The sequence below is a fragment of the Caretta caretta genome, chromosome 25 (assembly GCF_965140235.1).
Source record: "Caretta caretta isolate rCarCar2 chromosome 25, rCarCar1.hap1, whole genome shotgun sequence".
In the NCBI taxonomy this organism is placed as follows: domain Eukaryota; kingdom Metazoa; phylum Chordata; order Testudines; family Cheloniidae; genus Caretta; species Caretta caretta.
The window spans coordinates 9,180,293-9,200,841 of record NC_134230.1 but is presented as its reverse complement, the minus strand read 5'-3'; the positions used below and the strand labels follow the sequence as shown (position 1 = coordinate 9,200,841).

General features: G+C 54.1%; 1 protein-coding gene across 3 annotated transcripts in view; it reads right to left on the bottom strand.

Moving 5' to 3' along the window:
- The window catches only part of CSNK1G2 (casein kinase 1 gamma 2), a 128,406-nt gene that overhangs the window by 6,949 nt on the left and 100,908 nt on the right, over positions 1–20,549 (bottom strand). For all 3 annotated transcript variants that reach the window (XM_075123225.1, XM_048830627.2, XM_048830630.2), the window contains exons 3-10: positions 11,244–11,284; positions 9,190–9,259; positions 7,588–7,736; positions 6,012–6,246; positions 5,035–5,120; positions 3,456–3,540; positions 2,780–2,928; positions 2,198–2,281 (exon numbers count right to left, since the gene is read on the bottom strand). In XM_075123225.1, coding sequence (XP_074979326.1) covers positions 2,198–2,281; positions 2,780–2,928; positions 3,456–3,540; positions 5,035–5,120; positions 6,012–6,246; positions 7,588–7,736; positions 9,190–9,259; positions 11,244–11,284 — 899 coding nt within the window. The remainder of the gene's footprint in view (positions 1–2,197; positions 2,282–2,779; positions 2,929–3,455; positions 3,541–5,034; positions 5,121–6,011; positions 6,247–7,587; positions 7,737–9,189; positions 9,260–11,243; positions 11,285–20,549) is intronic.

The window sequence follows — 20,549 nt, the reverse complement described above, 5'->3', positions numbered from 1 at the left end:
CTTCCCGTCCCTGCAGGGTTTAAAGCTGGAGGATTCAGGAAAGATCAGGGCTTAGAGTAAACTGGGTGATCATTAGGAATCTAGATACAGCGAAGAACTGGCACCTCCTGTGTATCAGATCCTCTGGGATTGCACTGGGCCTCTCGTTCAGTAAAGAGCCTGGTGTAGTTACCGCACTATGGACAGCCTTCCACTGGGGATGTTACCAGTCTCCCTTCTTCCCACCACTGCTGGTGGCCCGTCAGAGAGAGAGAAGGTCCCATGGATAACAGACTAGGGGATGAGCCAGGAGTCCTGGAGAATATTCCCTCTCCATAAAAGCGGTGGGACTGCTGGGTCGCCTGTGCCACCCACACCCAGCTGGTTCGGATGTCTGCACCGGGTCCAAAAGCCAAACCCAGCTCCATTTGGCCAAGGTAGTGGTGACTTGAGGTCCCACCACTGCTCCTGAGCACCAGGCTTCAAGAGGATTTATTTGGTTAAGTTAAGGCAAAGGGAACCCAGTTCTCTCCAGCTGCTGGCTGAGGAGGCTGAACCCTGACAAAGGCTGGATGTGAAACCCGCTGGTCCCCCCATACTCTGGGACGAGCAGTTTTTAAACTAAGTCTTGAACATGCAGCATCGCCTGGAATCAAACCCCCTTTGTCAGGGCATGAGACCAAGTCACAAGAGAGCGCTGATTACTTGGAGCTCAGCCCGGTCACACTAATGTCCTCCCCACTCCATGGGTTTCCTTGGCTGTCCCATCTTCTGGGAGCATCACAGCAGGAGGCCAGTTAGCTAGGACTCTACCCTGCTTTCCTATAAGCTAAGCCAGGCCAAGTTCCCTCCCCACCCCAACGCAGAGCCAGCAAGGGCACCCTCTCCACGTGGCCATTCCTCACTGGCCCCTGGGAAGAGCCGCCTCAGCAAAGTGCGCTCCTGGTTCCTAGGGCGAGGCTGCCACGTGCTGTTCTCTTGCCAGCAGCAAAGTTGGGCTCCACTGAACTGATTCCAACTCAGCCCAGCGGTGTCTCCCAGACCTGAGCTGTCTTCACCCATGTCTCTACCCCGCCTTCCCGCCCCAGAGAGAGAGACAGAGGCTGGGTCTCCTCCACATAGTGGTGACTGCTGAGATCAAATCACCTGCGGCTCTCCCCATGGGGCAGTATGGAGAGACTCAAATCAGCCGGCCAGCCCAGCTCCCATCAGAAGGGCTGGTTTAACTCAGCTGAGCACTCCCACAGTCCCCTTCATGGTCACCCAGGTGGGGCGACAGAATCAGGCTGCCCAGCTGATTCCAGTGTGGCAGGCTGCACCAGCGATCCCAACACAGCCCCACAGAGGGTTGTAGGACTCTGCCAAGGCAGCCTCAACACCAGCTCAGGGCCTCTGGACTCACCAGCAGGGCCTTTCCACCGTCACCCCAAGGACCTGGGCATGCATCGGGGCAGGGATGTCACATGGGAGTCTGTCCTGGAAGCCACAGCTCTCCGGACGCTGCTCAAGGAACTGGACTGGGATCGCGTGACACCAGCACTGGGACAGACCCAAGAGGTGGTTCTGAGACTGGCCTGAAGGCCCGTCAGCAGTGAACTGGTCTCACCCATGCGCTGGGCTCTAGTCAGTGCCGAACCCAAGGAGGACAAGGTCCCAACTGATCCCCAGCCAGGGCTCCATGACGCACATGGTCCCACCTTGCGTCCACGCCCCCTGGTGCCTTGACAGCAGGTCAGCCATGTACCAACTGCACTGGGCCTCCAACACCCTGTCTTCCCAAAGCACCCAGGCCTCCCATGAGCCAGCCCAGTACCGAGAGCACTGGCCCAGCAGCGCTTGCAGGGCTGCGACAGGGATGCAGAGGCAAGAAACCCTATGGACTTGCACTTTCCATAGGGCTATGCCCCACCTCTCTGAAGAATCCTCCATATCCCTCCTAAGGGCTTTCCATTTCCCCCGCACCTCCACACCACCACCTTCCCTCTGGCCACGGAGAAAGGGACTGGCCAGCCGATGTCTCTCCTGGATCGGGCAGAGGAGATGCCAGCCTGCCTTTCAGCCTTCCAGTCCCCACAGGAATGGCTAATGATGTCTGGACCCCTCCTCCCCACAGCTTCCCCTATGAATCGGTTTGCTCTGCCCCACCATGGCCAAGCTGCTCTGTCGCTGGGACCTGGCCCGGCCAGCGTGGCCGGGGGCAGGCAGGCGGGTGGCTCACCTGGTGTTTGGTGTGTGGCTGTGCTTTGTCTCTGTTTGGAGGCTGCACCTGGACGTCGCTGTGGATTGTGCCGATTGGAGTTGGCTGCAGATCAAGACACCAGGAGGAAAAATCATCAAGAAAGGCCCATAATCTCCATGCAGGCCATGTGTGCCTTGGGCTTTCACTACCATCCGGTGGGGGAGAGGGCCCGGGAGCTGGGGGAGGGCCCAGGCTGACTATGTGGAGGGCGGGATTGTGGCTCATGTTATGAGGGGAGAGATCTCACTCCTGGGGGCTGGGACTGGTTTGGGCTGGCGCCACTAGAATGAAAATAAAGCCTGGGGTCCAAGTGGCTGAGACAATGTGTGTGTTCTGGGTGGGGGGCAGACAAGGGACTGAGCCGTGGAAAGGAACTAACAGGAGGATGGGGGGGAGCTAACCTCTCAGGAGCCAGAGGGGAACTAAGCAGCTGTAATCACACCCAGTCAAGCTCTGCCTGCTGCTCCCATGTACTTCGAGCCAGAGGCAGCCATCCAGCCCCTCCCCACAAGGGGCACTCGGGATCTTCCCCCTGCCCCACCTCCATTCAGCAGCACTTACTAGCGGCTTCCCGGCCCAGTCGTACTCGTAGTCGAAGACGTAGCCGCTCCGGTCGAACAGGTCCGTGAAGAGCTTGCGCAGGTAGTCGTAATCCGGCTTCTCGAAGAAATCCAGCCGCCGCACGTAGCGCAGGTAGGTCGCCATCTCCTCTGCGGAGGCACAGCGGACTCAGTGTGGCCCGCGAGCTGTGCGGAGGGAGCACCCGGCGCAGGGGAGGAACGAGGCAGCAGGGAAATACCCAAAGAGGCTGGAGGGTGTTGGACCGAACTGCACAAACGCAGCCCTGAGACGGCTGTAAGGGACAGCCACAGGGAGAGATCCTACCCCACTCCGTCCCCCCACCCCACTGTGGCAGCAGACAAAGGCTGGGGGAGAAGTCCAGCAAGCCCAGGTTTCAGAGATGGGGCAGGAGGGGGCGAGGCGGCAGTGAACGGTGTTGCAGGGGACCGAGCTGTGCAGTAACCCATAGGTGGCAGTGTAGCTTAGTATATAGTACACCAGACTGGGATTCAGGAGACCTGGGTGCTAATCCCAGCTCTGCCACTGACCTGCTGGGTGTCCTTGGGCAAGTCCTGTCCCCCATCCGTGCCTCAGTTTCCCCTCCCAGCTTCTGGCTGTCAGGTCTATTTAATGCGGGCACGACTCGCTGCTCTCCCAACTTGAGCAGTGCTCTTACCTGGGAAGTTTTCACACAGAACTTCGACGGGGGTAGCTCTTTTGGTATCTCCGATCTTCTGATACCGCTCCTTCAGCGTGTCAGCCTAGAACGGGGAGCATGGGCGAGAGCTCGGCAGGGCACCGTGGACAAGTGTCACGCCCGCCCGGATGGCCTGGCAGGAGCACACTGGCCAAAACCCTAAGCCAGGGTTTAGGAGCTGACTGGGCTTCCCACCCCCACCATCCGGCTACCCCGCTGAGCCATCGAAGGTTTCAGGAGAGGCGGGGAGACTGGGCAGCAGGACAGTCATGCCTAGAGCAGCAGCAATACCAGCCAGAGAGGGGGTGCATATTCCACTCCCCTGACTACCATATGGCATGAGGCGGGAGAGCCTGGCTGGCGGCTATCAGGGACTGACAGGGCCGAGCTCCCAGAGACACAGCCGTGCAGACCTCGCTGGGCACAGCCAGGGACACAGCGTAGGAGAGTGAGGAGGGGAACAGCGGCGACTGGCTTGTTACCAGGGCCTCTTTGGAAACCAAACCCGCCTGGTAGCCCAACAGGCCGAAGGGCCAGCCACCAGGCGGGTTGGTAAGTCACCAGCCTGAGGCCCAGCACCGCGGGCCCTGACCGTGGCCGGAGTGGGATTTGTCAGAGAAAGGCTAACACAACGCACGTAACAATCTGCGCTGCAATATAGCCACCTCTCCGGCACAGCCTCAGCTCCCCACTGTGGGCAAGACAATACCTCAGCAGCCACCCGGCCCCCGGGGAACATGGGGACAGACCGAGCAAGTGGCTGGTCCAAGGCCACGGAGAAACAGCGACAGTGAAGGAAACAGACCTGGAAATCCCCACCCCTCAGCCAGCGCATCTCAGCCTCCGTCTCACCCCTGGGAGAGCAGCGGCCCTAAGGGCTTGGACTGCTTCGGGAGGCTGACCAACACCAAGCACTTCTGAGCCTCCCCCGCCAAGTCTCCCATGAGCCACAAGCCCCCCCCCCCGCACCTCCAGCAGGAATTTCCACACAGAAGGAAATTTAAAATACGAATGGTTCCTTGTTGCAGATTTAAGGAACCCGGGAGCTGGGGCTGGTACCCGATGAGTGAACTCAGCACTACGCTGCTTGGTGACTGACGGATGGACTGAGTTTGGGAAACCTTCGGGTTCCTATCCTGCAAACACCCATGCGAGGAACAGACTGGCATGCGTAAGTGTTGGCAGGATCGGGGCCCTGCTGTCTGTGAGGGCAGCCCACCGGGGGGAGAGGTGTAGATGGCCCCGCTCTGGACAGTTCTATCAAGAGCTTTTTTGGGTCTGGGCCCATTTCTGAGGGTAGCTGAAATTGACAATTACTCACATTTTCCCGATTTAAATCCATACTACAGCACCCAGCCAGCCAGCCAGGCACCTGGGCTCAAACCAGAGCACCCACGCGAGTGTGTGTTGATGCTGTCAGGCCCCTGTTAACTTTACTCCATCCACCCTCGCGAACTCAGGGTGGGATCTGCGCCCCCCTGCCAGCCATGTGAGAGAGACAGGTAGGGCCTTGTGCTCGCTCAGCACCCAGCAAGGACGGCGGCCAGATGGCACTTACCTTGAGCCCTTGCCAAGGGAGGCTGCCCCGCAGGAAGTACATGAACATGTGCCCTAGCGCTTCCAGGTCATCCCTACGGCTTTGCTCTGGGCAGAAGAGGGAAACAGTAAGTGCCATGGGCAGATCCCTCAGAGGGCAGAGCTGCCCCGCGCCGCGCCCTGCCCCCGGCACCACCACCCCGTCGCGCCCTGCGGCAGCTCCTTCAGTGCAAGGAGCCCAGGGCAGATCACGAGAGCGAGCAAGGCCCAGACTTGCTGAGCTGCTCGGACAAAGCAAAAGCCGTTAACAAAGGGGCTTTTGAGGGCCACGTAACCCTGAGTATTGCGGCATCTGGGCTCCCGGGGGGGCCCAGGGCTGGTACAGAATGAGACCAGGCTCTGGGGAGCTCGCTCGCTCCACCAGGACCAGGAGACGGGCGCTAGAGGCAGCCAGACTTGGGTGCATGGCATTAGCGGCTGGGTTTCACTGGGGTGAATGAAGTGAGCGACAGCAGGCTGAGCGCCTCATGGACTCTCCTGCCCTGGTCCTGGAGAGGCTGTGACGCCGCGTGGACTTGCACAGAGGCACCCCCCCGTCCTGCCCACGGCAGCGCAGATCTGAGCGGCGGCAGGGCCCAGCAGCCAGCGGCCTGAGCTCACTGGTGCTCCCTAGCATCGTGCTCGAAGTGCACTCGGCTGCAGACCTAGCCACCCCGGCCCATGACACCTCGCTGTCAGAAGCAAATGCCCCCCTAGCTGCAGGCATCTCTCTCGCAGGGGCCCTTTATCCAGAGCAATACGGGGGGACAGGAACATTCCTGGGGCAGACACCAGCAAAGGCAAGACCCCGGTGGAGCAGGACAGACCTGCCTCCCCTCCAGCTGCCCCTCGGCACAGAGCCAGGGAAACACGGGGCTGGAGCAGTGCGGGAGCCACTGAATTATCCACCCCCAGTCTCACTCTCCCTTGGGCAGTGCCAGTGATAGCCGGGCACGGTACCTTTCCCGAGGTGCGTGTTGATGCTCATGTATCGCGCCGTCCCCGTCAGGCTCTTGTGCTCTCGGTAGGGGATGTGTTTTTTGGTCTCGGGGTCGATGTACTCCTTGGCCAGGCCAAAGTCAATGATGTGGATGGTGTGCTGACGCTTGCTGCCTGGCCTCCCCACCAGGAAGTTCTCCGGCTTGACATCTCTGTAGATCAGGCTTTTGGTGTGAACGTACTCCATTCGCGTGATCTGTGGGGGGAGGGGCTGGCGTCAGCGGGAAGTCGTGAGCGGGCTTGCTCTGCCAGCATGGACAATGCCCGGCCTTTCACTCCAGACCTGCTGGGCCCTGTTCTGTTCTCACCCCATCTCAAGCCGAGGTAACTCTGCTAAAGCCAGCAGCCACTCTGCTTGGCTCTCAGAATCAGGCCCGGTGGATCACCACCCGCTCAGCCAGCTTCAGGCGAGGAAGGACGGTCAGGGCACTAGCTAAGCCTGTGGGGCCCGGGATCCAATTCCCTGCTTTTCCACAGCCTTCCCAAGCGACCTTGGACGAGCGGCTGTGTGCCTCAGTTCTCCACTTAACAGCCCTGCCAGGGCCAGGAGGACAAACACACACACCCTGAAGCGCTTTGGGACCTAACCATGAAAGGTGCTGCATAAGAGCTTGGCCTTATTACATTTTAAAGCCCAAGCAAGGTATTGTTTTTAGGGGTGGAGCCTTACAGACTCCAGGAAACACCTCCAGCGAACCCAGGGCCAAGCTGGCAGGTCACCAGAAGGCCACATGCTGCACCTAGTGTGCCTAAACCAGAACCAGCTGCAGCCTGCCAGGACTCTGGTTCCCATGCCATGCTCCATCCTGAGCTGGAGGCTGCCCCCATGGAGCAGTGCAGGCTGGGAGGTGTAGTCTCCGTGGACTGTAGCTCCCCACAAAGGGCAGGCAGGACCAGGTCTGTCAGACACATGGGTTCTGAGCCTGGATTTGCTGCAGACTCCTGCCAACACCTGGGATTTTTGAGCAACATGAACCTACCTCCAGTTCCCAGAGAAATAAAGTGCCACTATCCCTGGAAACTGAGGCACGGAGAGATATGACTTGCCCACGGTCGCCCAACAGGCCAGCGGTGGAACCAGGAATAAAACCCAGGCCTCCCGAGTCACGGTGCAGCGCTCTACCCACTAGGCTACACTGTCTCCAATTCAACACAGGCATCCTGTGAGGGAAGACTTCCTGAGATGGGGCTCCCCAGCAGGAGTTTCCAGTCAGCCCACCTGTCTCCTAAGGATTCCCTCCTGCTCTTGGATCCCCACAGTCGCTCCCCTCCCTCCAGAGCTGTTCGGTTTGGTGCGGAACATGCAGCCTACTGATCTCCTGCCCGGAAGCCGCCTGCCAAACCCTGACTGCACCCCCAATAAGAACGTTACACACTGGGTGCTTTTGCCTCTTTCTTCCTTCCCCCCTGCCTAAGCCCCCCACAGTACATTCTGGCTGGGCCCCTGAGGCATCTCCTCTGGGGGCAAACTGTTCACTGGGGATTGGACGGCAGGGCGTGCCATGCTTCCCAGCTGCATCGCGGGCACCATGCTTACCAACTGGATCGCTATCATCAGGACGGTTTTGAGCGTGAAGGTCCGATCGCACAGGTCAAACAGGTCTTCCAGGCTGGGTCCCAGCAGCTCCAACACCATGGCGTTGTACTTCCCACAGGGCCCAAAGTAATACACCTGAGGAATTCCTTCTGCAAGAGCGAGTGTGGAGGAGTCAGCGCCGAGCTGCAGCAGAGACGGGAAAATCCCTTCCCTCCCAGCGGCCACACCCCGGCCAGACGGCATCTAAGGCCAGACGCAGGGGGCTGGAGGAATCCAGGGCGTGGACGCTGCTGGGTAACCTCGGTACCAGGGAGATGCGGCTAGTACTGGAATAGCAGCCAATGCCGGGGGTTACCGAGGCAACAAACGCTTCCCCCCCTTCCCCGGGCAGGACATTAATTGGGAATCGTTAGCAAGGGGGAGTTTGCCCCTCCCTTGCACCCCCAGAACTACTTTGCTGCATTATTCCTGAGCAGGGTTGGGTTCTCCCCACGCTCTCACCCTGCCAGAGAGGCACAAGCTGCCCTGTTCAGGGAAGAGGGGAAGAGGCTGGTCTCAGCTGGGGGTGAAACCTGGGCCGGGATGGATGTTGGCACTCCTGGCACTCACTAGGGGCCCTCATGCCATTTTTACAAGCGGGTTAACAGGACTTGGCCCTCTGCCCCAAGCTGTCGGGGGGAAGTTTGTTTCTGTGAAAAACAGCCTGACAAGGTAGAACCAGAAAGACAGCAGCCAGGCACTGAGCAATGCACCCTGTGCATAATGACAACGCCCTGACTTCTGACCCACAGCCCCTGCTATTCCAGCCCTGACCTCCCCCCCCGCCCCCCAGCTCTGCGATGCCCCTCACTCCCAACCCACAACCAATCCCTTCTACTCCAGTGCTGGAAGACCTGGGGACGCGAGGGGTGCGGGTGGGGGGGGCGCGAACGACAAGTTCAGTTTCTGGATCCTGTGTTGCAGGGAGATGGAAGCACATCTGATGCACACTGGGTTCCTGAGGTTTGTTTTGGGGGAAGGAGATGACCCTTCCCAGTGACCCGTCTGACAATCCAAACACCATCCAGCCCTCTGGCGCTGGCCAGAAGGAGCTGGGACATGGCAAAAGGGCGTTAGCAGGATCTGAACCCCACAGGACTCCACCCATGGACCAGGAACAGAGGCTGCTGGCACTCAGTGGCCACCATTCTCCTCCTGGCTGAGACACACTTTCCCACCTTCCCCTGCACCAGGAGTCCCAGGGTCAGTCCCAGCTTGGAGGGGTGACACCCCCCACCCAGCCCCATCACCTGGGGAGCAGGACACCCTGCTCTTTGGGAGGGGGGGTGCAGGGGAAGGAGGGTCCCAGATGACCTGAGGCAGCTCAGCAGCATCCCCGACACTAGTACAGAAATGAAAACAAAGGGGATCAAAGATGAGAAGCGTATGGAAAACCTGCTTTTGTCAGCCGAGCAGATGGGCCTCAGCAGCTTAGGCTGGGGATGGAGGGCAAAGCTGCAGCGTCATGGTTACAATGAGAGCTGCGCACACACACACCCACTCCTGTCCTTCCAGGCCAGCTGGGCCCCTCCCCAGCGCTTGGCACACACAGCTGCTCCTTACCTGCATTTCCAAGCTGTTTGTAAAACCGATATTCCAGATGCAGCTGTGGGGCTCGTGATTTTATCGGTTCCTTGAGGGAAGTGAGAGAAAGAGAGAGGAGATGAGCAAATGAGGGGGCCATGCAGGGTCTCAGGAAGGGCTGCTTGCTTCAGACGCCCCGACTTCAGGCAAGGCAAATGGCTGGGGCACATTTTACAGCTCACCCAAACATTCATTACAGAGCAGAGAAGGGGTCTGGTCTATGGGAAGTTGGCATGAAATGGAGACCAACCCTCAGGGGTGGACATCTGATCCATTGGGCAATTTTCTTAATTTACAGGAAATGAAACGAAACCATAGAATGACACAGGGGAGAGAACGTAGGTCCCTGCGTGAGAGAGAATGGACATGGCAGGAAATCATCCCAACGAGGGACCAGCATCACCACAAAGCAGAAGGCCTCAGTTACGCGAAAGCCAGGGTGGTGCAAAGGGGCCGTGGTTAATGGAGACTCCAGGCTGGAGATGATGATCTCTCTCCTCCGACTTTGTTTCTGCTCAGTCACTTTTGGGGCAGGGAGGGAGGGGAAAGGCTGGAGAATCTGTACCTTGGCAATCCCACTCACTTCTGGCACCATGGGCCAAGAGGCAGAATAACTAAGCAGGAAACCTGCCCCTGGGACCCTCCTTCCAACAGAATCTCTTTTAGCACCAGGAACCTCAGGGATGCTGTATTCTGTCCAGCCTTTCATTTAAGGCCTCTCTGGGATACATCTGGCTCACGCTGGGCACGCGACTGGTCTGTGGCAAACTGCGCCGTACAGTCGCTTCCTTCCCAAAGCCCTGAGCTGAGTGGCAAGTCCACGTGGCTGCTCGAAGCCAGTGTGTTCGATGCCCAAACGGTTTTATTGCAATGCACTCCCCAAAGTGGGGGCCGGGCACATGGGGATTTGCCACCGGACAGCTCGGGCACATGGGGTGAGAGTTCCTAAAACCCTCGGGGTCAGCTGGTGCTTTGGGGAGTTTCACCAGCAGTTGCCTCGGGAGGAGAATTAGGTCAATGCCCCATGCTTTAGCCATCCCCTCCGGGGAACCCTGGAAGTGCCACGCAGAGAGAGCACAGCCAATTACACCGGACGAGGGGGAAGGCTCAGATTAGGATGCAGTGAGGGGCAATGTCTGTGCAGCTAGGACTGCACCGGCTCAGAGGCTGGAGCGCCTCACACAGGAGCAGTTCCATGAGCTCCGCAAACAGGTGGGGTTTTCATCCCCCACCCCAGTCTCCCACTCACTCACAAACCTGAGCTACAAAGGGACACTTGAGTTACTGCTGCTGAGTGGAAGGCTCTGCCATGCCAGGTTTCTCTACCCTTCTCGGCACATCTACCCCACGATACCAGTTCTGGGGTATGTGGACTTGGGCCCATTCCCCCCGCCCTTCCTGGCCTGCACTCCAGATACAGGCTGGCACCAGCCCCAACAGTGGAGTGCTGCTCCAAGCAGAGAAATGCAGCTTCCACAGGTGAGTTTGTTAGACACCTTGTGATGGGAGGAGACTGCAGGAAGGGAGACAGCAACAGGCTGCCTGCTCCCTCTGCTGCTACGCCAATGCAAGGGGAGGCTGAGCAGGAGGTGGCCTTGTCCCAGATGGCATGGCAAGAAATGCAGTGCTGGTAAAAGGTGCTGATGGGAACCTAGGAGAGGATACTGAAGCTCTCTGGGTGTGTCTCATCCTGACCTTTCACTCTTGGTCTCTCTGCTGAGACTCCGTGTTGGTACCAATTGTAGAGATGGCTAGTGTATAGTGGACAGACACTAGGAAAGTTCTGGAGTTGCCATGTTCAAGCTGATCCCGACTCAGAGCCACATGCTTCTCACACCCAAACCTCACGGCTTGGTAACTGCATTAATTGCTTTGCATGCACTAGGTTCTCAACCATCACTTAACGCATCTTACATAGCCTCTATGTAACAACTGGCTCAGCTAGAGCTGTTTTAACTGATTAGTCAAAGGCCAGGCTCTGAAACACTAGCTAATCTGGACAGCACAGTGAGAGGGAAGGAAAAGAAACTTACCAATTTTATAGCTACATATTCATTCGTGTAGAGATTCTTTCCTGTAGAAAGAGATGAGAGAAATAACATTGGGAGTGAGTGAAACTTACAAACAACTCCCATGTGTCAAACACAGGAGGCTGGGAACAAGCCAAATTCTCTAGCAAGCTCTTATTTTTAAAAGCAACCCCAGCGGGTCAGGTGGTTGACAGAGCAAGTGAACGGGGAGATCTTTGTTCCCTCGGCCCGTAACAAGGAACTGTCTCTGTACAGTTAGTGACAGGGCATGCTGCAGTTCTTTATCCCGAAGGCAGAGCACTCGGATTCACTTGCTATTTGGAAGCTACATGTTTTTCAGGTGACCAGTAAGGCGCTGGGAACTGAGAGGGCCCCATGTCCAATGTTCTCTCGGGATGGAAGCAATGCATGCTGGGACCTGTAGTCTTTCCAGGCCACATCTCTCCAACAAGTACGTGAAGGTACTTTCAATCTACTGCATTTCATGGAAGTTGGCGGGGTCCCCAGCAAGTTATCAAGGTGCCCTGCGCAGCTGACAAAGTCTGGGCATGGCCGTTAGCTCACCGGGAACTAGCGACGCGCGACTGCAAACATCTGCAGCAGGGAGGGAGGGGGGTTTCCTGCTCCTCCAGCAGCAGAGGGTCTTGTACAATAGCAGATGAGCTTTGGCCTGACCTCACATCTCTGTCTCAAAATGGGACACAAGCCCCAAAGCCAGGACACCGCAAACAGCAGCCCAAGATGAGAACGGAGCAGGGCATCTTCCTTAAAGCACTTCTGCTGCTCTGTGTTTGTACAGCACCTTGCACAACAGGGCCCTCAGGCACTGCTGTAATTACCACATTACTACTACTAATGAACCATCGCTTCTCTGGAGCCCCGGGAGCCAGTGGGAGCAGAATGGCTACTTGCTATGGTAACGGAGCTCCTCTGGGGAGACAGCCTGCACAGACCCACACTGCAGGTGCACCCACACACGAGCTTGGAGCCCCATGGGGCTACCCCCGGCTTCATTCCCACCCCAGGATACTCCGAGGGGCATGGGAACAAAGGGACTGCTAGGCTCTGCAGAACTCTGGCTTGCTGCCTGCGGCAGTCAGCACAAAACAAGCAGCAATTGGGATGTCCGCCCTTAGATAGCCCCAGGGCAAGGTTCCCCAAGAGACCGCTCCATTTAGAAAATCCAAGCACAATAGCCTCCCTTATGGCCAAGCCATTGGGGATGGAAACGGGCACCTCCAGAACGGAACGCAGGAGTCTCTGCACCTGCAGCTAAAAAGCTGGACTCCATAGCTGGTGCTGTAACAGACCCGTACCCTCTGTGTACTGGGGACATGTAATACACTGAGCAGTGGGTCTCACAAGTTTACATGCAGCCCCTGCGAGGCAGATCCCGAGACCTCAGAGAGCATAAGGGAGCTCCTTTGAACACCCCAGTCCCTTTATTTACCTCAAGGCTCCAGTTACACCAGAGGATTAGTTTTTGCTTGATGTTACACTAAGGATGGCCAACCCCCCCAGGGGTCTGTCTAGTCCCATCGCACTGGGGTCTTTTCCTGGTTTGTAACATCTGACAGCAAACAACCTTCACTGAGCCACAGCCTCCCCCTCCCATGCCTCAAAGGAACAACACCCTAGGGAGGGAGCAGTTCTCCTGCTGCCGCCGCCTCTAGGACTGAGCTGGATTTGATTGCAAATCTCAGGGAGCAGTAAGGGCATGACCCTAGTCTCCCCACATCAATACAGGGCCCTTACAGAGCCCCGAGACGGTGCCCAATGGTAGATAATGCACAAAATGGATTTAGTTACAATTCCAACGCGAGCAACCAAGTGGCTAGAGCACAGGATTCCTGGGCTCCATTCCAGCCTGACCCATTTGTGTCACCTCAGGCAAGTCACTTTTCCTGCTTCGTGCCTCAGTTTCCCCATCCATACAATGGAGATAACAATTCTTCAGTCTCAAACAGCTCCTTTCATCCATAAATCTCAAGTAATAATGTTTTCATCCCGCAGAGGAGGAGGAAGGGTGAATCAGCGATGGCTTGTGATGTACTCAGAGATGGAAAGCTAAGATATGGGAAACTTGCCTGCTGGCCTACAGCTGGGGAAGGGGATGCTGCACAGCTGGGGCTGCTGGTGGAACCTTCACCATCAACAGGACTTGGAAATTCATTTATTTGAAGGGCGGCAGATTCTCAGTCCAAGTTCTAGATTTGCTACAGTTCTGATGGCGAAATTTCCTCTGTTTTTCCTGAATGGGGGTCAGGGATGTTCACACACATCACTCCCAAGCCCTGGCACTGATCTGGTTTATAACAACTGTAGTGCGGCATAATGCTCATGTGTGACCAGCCTAGCAGGCTCTGCCCGTTTCCAGGCTGCTCAAAAGGAGTTCTCACACTGCCCTGGCTTGGGACAATTCGGAGTCACACTGCCCCTGAAGGAGGCAGAACTCCTCACCTGCTACTAGCATCCTCCCCACAGCTCTGTGTGGTCCCAGGCCATGGCCTACCTCCTTCCCACCTCAGCTGGGGTGTCTGGTACCCTAAAGGTTGTAAGGAGGAAGCAATCCCTGTTGTCCAGAGATCTCCCTCTCAGGGTGCACTGTTATTTACATCACTCAGTTATCTGTAACAGCTGGACACAGAATGCTGGGTGCCCTCTATCTCAGCCCAACCCACGCCCCATGAAGCATGGATGACAGACCCGTACGTGACCTTGACCTCCCCAGGGCAGACACGCAGTTAGGCGTCTCCTGGCTAGTAACCATCAGAGCAAGAGGGAAGTTGTCAATAAACAACGTCTTTATTGAGCGAGAGAAGGGACAGATGGGAACACACAGCAGCGCGGACCCTTGCGCTGCCTACGGCAACAGGGAGTAGCAATATTCACACATGACTAGCCGCAGCCAAGGGTTTCCCAAGTGACTAGTGATTTTAGCAAAAACAGGAGGACTTGTGGCACCTTAGAGACTCACAAATTTATCCGAGCACAAGCTTTCGTCAGCTACAGCTCACTTCATCGGATGCATGCAGTGGAAAATACAGTGGGGAGATTTATATACACAGAGAACATGAAACAATGGGTGTTACCATACACACTGTAACGAGAGTGATCAGGTAAGGTGAACTATTACCAGCAGGAGAGGAAAAAAAAAAAACCTTTTGTAGCGATAATCAAGGTGGGCCATTTCCAGCAGTTGACAAGAACGTGTGAGGAACGGGGGGGGGGGGGGGGAATAAACATGCGGAAATAGTTATACTTTGTGGAAGAACACATCCACTCCCAGTCTTTATTCAAGCCTAATTTAATGGTGTCCAGTTTGCAAATTACTTCCAATTCAGCAGTCTCTCATTGGAGTCTGTTTTTGAAGGTTTTTTGTTGAAGAATTGTGACTTTTAGGTCTGTAATCGAGTGACCAGAGAGACTGAAGTGTTCTCCGACTGGTTTTTGAATGTTATAATTCTTGACGTCTGATTTGTGTCCACTTATTCTTTTACATAGAGACCGTCCGGTCTGGCCAATGTACATGGCAGAGGGGCATTGCTGGCACATGATGGCATACATCACATTGGTAGATGTGCAGGTGAACGAGCCTCTGATAGTGTGGCTGATGTAATTAGGCCCTATGATGGTGTCCCCTGAATAGATATGTGGACACAGTTGGCAACGGGCTTTGTTGCAAGGATAGGTTCCTGGGTTACACAGTAACAGCCGTGTTAGTCTGTATTTGCAAAAAGAAAAGGAGTACCTGTGGCACCTTAGAGACTAACCAATTTGAGCATAAGCTTTCGTGAGCTACAGCTCACTTCATCGGATGCTGTAGCTCACGAAAGCTTATGCTCAAATAAATTGGTTAGTCTCTAAGGTGCCACAAGTACTCCTTTTCTTTTTTTCTCCTTACAATGTGTATGATAATCAATTTGGGCCATTTCCAGCCCAAATCCAGGTTCTCTCACACACACACCCCCCACCACACACACAAACCAACTCTCCTGTTGGTAATAGCTTATCTAAAGTGACCACTCTCCTTACAATGTGTATGATAATCAAGGTGGGCCATTTCCAGCACAAATCCAGGGTTTAACAAGAACGTCGGGGGGGGGGGGGGGGTAGGAAAAAACAAGGGGAAATAGGTTACCTTGCATAATGACTTAGCCACTCCCAGTCTCTATTCAAGCCTAAGTTAATTGTATCCAATTTGCAAATGAATTCCAATTCAGCAGTTTCTTGCTGGAGTCTGGATTTGAAGCTTTTTGTTGAAGAATTGCAACTTTCATGTCTGTAATCGCATGACCAGAGAGATTGAAGTGTTCTCCGACTGGTTTATGAATGTTATAATTCTTGACATCTGATTTGTGTCCATTTATTCTTTTACGTAGACACTGTCTAGTTTGACCAATGTACATGGCAGAGGGGCATTGCTGGTACATGATGTCGTATATCACATTAGTGGATGTGCAGGTGAACGAGCCTCTGATAGTGTGGCTGATGTGATTAGGCCCTGTGATGGTGTCCCCTGAATAGATATGTGGGCACAGTTGGCAACGGGCTTTGTTGCAAGGATAGGTTCCTGGGTTAGTGGTTCTGTTGTGTGGTATGTGGTTGCTGGTGAGTATTTGCTTCAGGTTGGGGGGCTGTCTGTAGGCAAGGACTGGCCTGTCTCCCAGGATTTGTGAGAGTGTTGGGTCATCCTTCAGGATAGGTTGTAGATCCTTAATAATGCGTTGGAGGGGTTTTAGTTGGGGCTGAAGGTGACGGCTAGTGGCGTTCTGTTATTTTCTTTGTTAGGCCTGTCCTGTAGTAGGTGACTTCTGGGAACTCTTCTGGCTCTGTCAATCTGTTTCTTCACTTCCGCAGGTGGGTACTGTAGTTGTAAGAATGCTTGACAGAGATCTTGTAGGTGTTTGTCTTTGTCTGAGGGGTTGGAGCAAATGCAATTGTATCGCAGAGCTTGGCTGTAGACAATGGATCGTGTGTATAAAAGATCTTCTACACTTTCCACAGTATGCATCCGATGAAGTGAGCTGTAGCTCACGAAAGCTTATGCTCAAATAAATTGGTTAGTCTCTAAGGTGCCACAAGTACTCTGTTCCTGGGTTAGTGTTTTTGTTGTGTGGTTGCTGGTGAGTATTTGCTCCAGGTTGGGGGGCTGTCTGTAAGCAACGACTGGCCTGTCTCCCAAGATCTGTGAGAGTGATGGGTCATCCTTCAGGATAGGTTGTAGGTCCTTGATGATGTGCTGGAGAGGTTTTAGTTGGTGGCTGAAGGTGACAGCTAGTGGTGTTCTGTTGTTTTCTTTGTTGGGCTTGTCCTGTAGTAGGTAACTTCTGGGTACTCTTCTGGCTCTGTCAATCTGTTTCTTCACTTCAGCAAGTGGGTATTGTAGTTGTCAAAACGCTTGAGAGAGATCTTGTAGGTGTTTGTCTCTGTCTGAGGGGTTGGAGCAAATGTGGTTGTATCGTGGAGCTTGGTGGTAGACAACGGAATGTGGTGTGGTGTGGATGGAAGCTGGAGGCATGTAGATAGTGGTCAGTAGGTTTCCGGTGTAGGGTGGTGTTTATGTGACCATCGCTTATTAGTGCCATAGTGTCCAGGAAGTGGATCTCTTGTGTGGACTGGTCCAGGCTGAGGTTGATGGTGGGATTTTAGGTGTCCAGCAAGAAAAGCCTGAAAGGGGCCTGATAAAGGTGTCTTCCAAAATATGCTGAGAGCCCTCTAAAGGTGTCTCCAGTAGGCTCCCAAAATCGCCCGTCACTTTGGAAAATCGTGGCCAGTGTCCTCAGTTTATAGTTGCTTCTTGCTAGTCACGGCCTCCCTGGCATTGGGCTGGAAGTCCAGGTCCCCTCCGCCTCCTGTCCCACAGAGCTGAGCTCAGTGCCTGCAGATGTCAGCCATAAGAAGCCAGGGCTGCCTCTAGCCTCCTCCCCTCTGGGGACATCAAAGAGTTTTTTAAAAATCCGGTTAACTGATTGCTCATTAACAGAAGTCACCCAGGCCACTCCACAATCGCTTGTTCTGGGCTCCCACACACCAGATGAGCAGGTACAAATGTGAGAGAGGTAACTCAAGTTACCAGGCAAATTGGTTCACTCCAGTTAAAAAGCCACTAGCCTAAACAACCCCTTTTTCAGCTAGTGGGCATGGGCAGATTCCAAGGCCACAAGGGATCGTCTAGTCTGACCTCCTGCATGTTGCAAGCCAGAGATCCACCCCCTATAATCTCTGCATCAAGACCATACCTTCTGGCTGAGCTAAAGCATCTCTCTTACAAGACAGCCAGTCTTTAAATCCAGATCGCAAGTGATGGAGAATGCCCCACAGCCAATTGGTCTAACGGTTAATTACGCTCACTGTTAAAAAATTGTGCCTTATTTTAGGTAAGTCACGAAGATTCTACATGGAGCGTCAGAAACAGACTCATCAACCCCATACCGAAACAGGAACCTCTCCCCTTCGAAAGCCAGCGACTCTAGCAACGCTGGTACTGGTTATTTTTATAGTGCCTTTTACTGGATATGCATATGTATACAGTATTGTGTCCATACACTGCAAGAGCGCCCACTTGCTGCTCGGGAGATGGTCCGAGACAGCGAACACAAGATGCAATATTCCCCGACAGCATTTTCTTCCTAACTCTGTCCCCCTATTGCCATTAGAACTCACAGGCTGGAACTTCTGAAGAAGTTGGCCTGCGTTCCTTTGCAATGAACAACAGAAACAGCAGAAGGCACCTCCAGGCTGAGAGCACAGTACCTCCTGGTGCTTGGCTGGCAGGTGACCAGGGTAGGAGGTAGGGGAAAATGCCTTGTCCCTCTCCACCTGTTTAAAGGAGGAAGGGCCACAGTGGAAACCGAAGCAGTGAGATTACCTAAAATCTGTGTGTTGGGAGAGAATTAGAGTCACGTTAAAGCTGTGTATTTATTTTCTGCACGAGCAGGAAATGTGAATCATTATCATCCAGCTCAGCAGGACCACTGGAGTGTGCATGTCATACACCTGCAGTCTAGGGAAAGGAAAACCTAGGGATTATTATTACAGCCTAAAGCATCTCTGACTTTAAAAGCCAAAACATGCTTTTTGCACAAGCCTATCACCCTTCCCTCTGCCCCTTACTGCTCTGCACAACCTCTCTGGCAGAAGGCATGGATTTGTGAGCCAGTCCGAAAAGGTTCTCCTCAGCACGGTGCTTGATGCACACAGCTGAGCAAGAGGAGGCTGCTGTTCACAGAGCCATGAACTGGAGCTGGGAAGGGGAACCGTCCTTCAGAATATAAATTACAAGGAGGCTTATTTACTCAAGGAAATTTCAGCCAAAGCTGGGTACCTCACATTTAGCACCTCTCTAAGTGGCCTGAATATCAAAGATGCAGCACACAGCCAACACCCAGAGGCTTTTAAAGGAAGCTGCACCATAATACAGGGTTTATATTACCACAGCCAGTGCCAAGCAGGCATACACCTTAGAAATGTGTTAAAGGATTCATATGGTATCACCCCTGAGCCTGGTTAGGCAGAGAATTCAGTGGGGTCCGTTTCCAAAAAGATCTAAACTCCCATTTCACCCATCTCCTTCCAGAATAAACATTTAGCTCTCTGAATGTATTGGAGCTAATTGTTTCAGTTTGCCTTTAAGAGGCAGACAACTGAACAGAAAGCCATGAGATTCAGGCACAGCTAAGCAGCGTGGGTATCCGATATTAAGTGCACAGGTCTCATTTCTGACTCGTTGTGACTGAATTACTCAGACACAGCTCTTGGTGCCCACCAGAAGTAGCAATAACCCTCTCCTTGTGACAGCTGCTGTGAAACTGTGTCCCCAGTAGAATGACGAGGAGAGGAATGCAGGGGAGATATGAGCACAATTGCTCCTACCGGGTATAATTTTCCATGAGGTCCTTGGCTGGCCTTTCGAGGAGCAGAACCCTGCCCCATGACAGAGCAATGCTGCATTTCAAACCACTCCACCTCCACCACAGTAATAGTAGGAAGGATGGTTTAATGGACAGAGCGCTGGGCCTCAGGATATCTGGGCTCAATTCCCAGCTCAGCCACAGACTCCCTGCACAATCTTGGGCAGGATACACCACCAATGCTATGCCTCAGTTGTCCATCTGTAAAGTGAGAATAATACTTCCCCTTCTCCTTACAGGAATGTGGAGAGTGATGCTGAACTGCTCAGATATTATGGTGAGGGCTAGATAAGTATCAGTTATCTATTCTAGACAGATGACATGAGACAGTACAGGAAGATGTGTGCACCAGCTACAGAATGGGAGCCAGGACTCATGGGGTCTAGTCCTAACTTTCACCAACACAATTTTCACCAACACCAATTTTACAGCTGGGAAAAAAAAACCTGTCAAGGGGCCAAATGCTTGAACAGTGCTCCGAGGAGAGAGAGAGAGAGAGCGCGAGCGAACGAGCACTCTGTAATGACCAATGCATGGACAGAAGGTACTAAAGCAAGGCAAAGGATTATGGGTATCAGCATTTGGAAGGGCCCCTCAGTGTGCATGAATTCTCTCATGAGCTAGCACTTGCCCCACAACTCTTAGGAGAAACTCAGTGGTTCTGCATAAGGTGAGAGCCCCTGGACCAGTGAACACGTGGGCTGGATAGGAGGGGCCTTTGTGCAATCCTGAAATGCTTGATCTCTTCAAACTCTCCCCCCTCACTCCCCAGCTCTAAGCTCCTTTACAGTGGCTGCTGTCTCCGATACACAGTACATGGAAACAGTCCAGTAAACAGAGGAACACAGGGAGGATTAACACGCCCAGGGAGCTTCTCTTTCATTCAGCATAACCTCAGCATTTTGCAGACGCCACAAGGAGGGTGGGGGGGCAGAGAAGTAGAAAGTAAAAGGGGAGCCAGTGGCAGAAGCTTCTCTCCCCTTACTCCCTGGTTCAGGTGCTGGAACTAGGGGTGTGGCCGCACCCTCTGAATTGAAGTGGCTTCCATAATATACAGGGTTTACAGTTTGGTTCAATGGCTCTCAGCACCATCACTATACAAATTATTCCTGCACCACTGCCCTGGGTTGGACTGTGGGAATCCTTAAGTGCTATCAGGGGCAAGGCGGGGGCTGGCATCCCACCCCATTCTGGGATTGACTCTGGCTGAGCCAACACTGAGGCTTGCAGCAGCTACAAAAGGTTCTGTAATGTAACAGAGTTCTTGAGTGCTCCATGGTATCATTCATACAATCATAGAATATTAGGGTTGGAAGAGACCTCAGGAGGTCATCTAGTCCAACCCCCTGCTCAAAGCAGGACCAACACCAACTAAATCATCCCAGTCAGGGCTTTG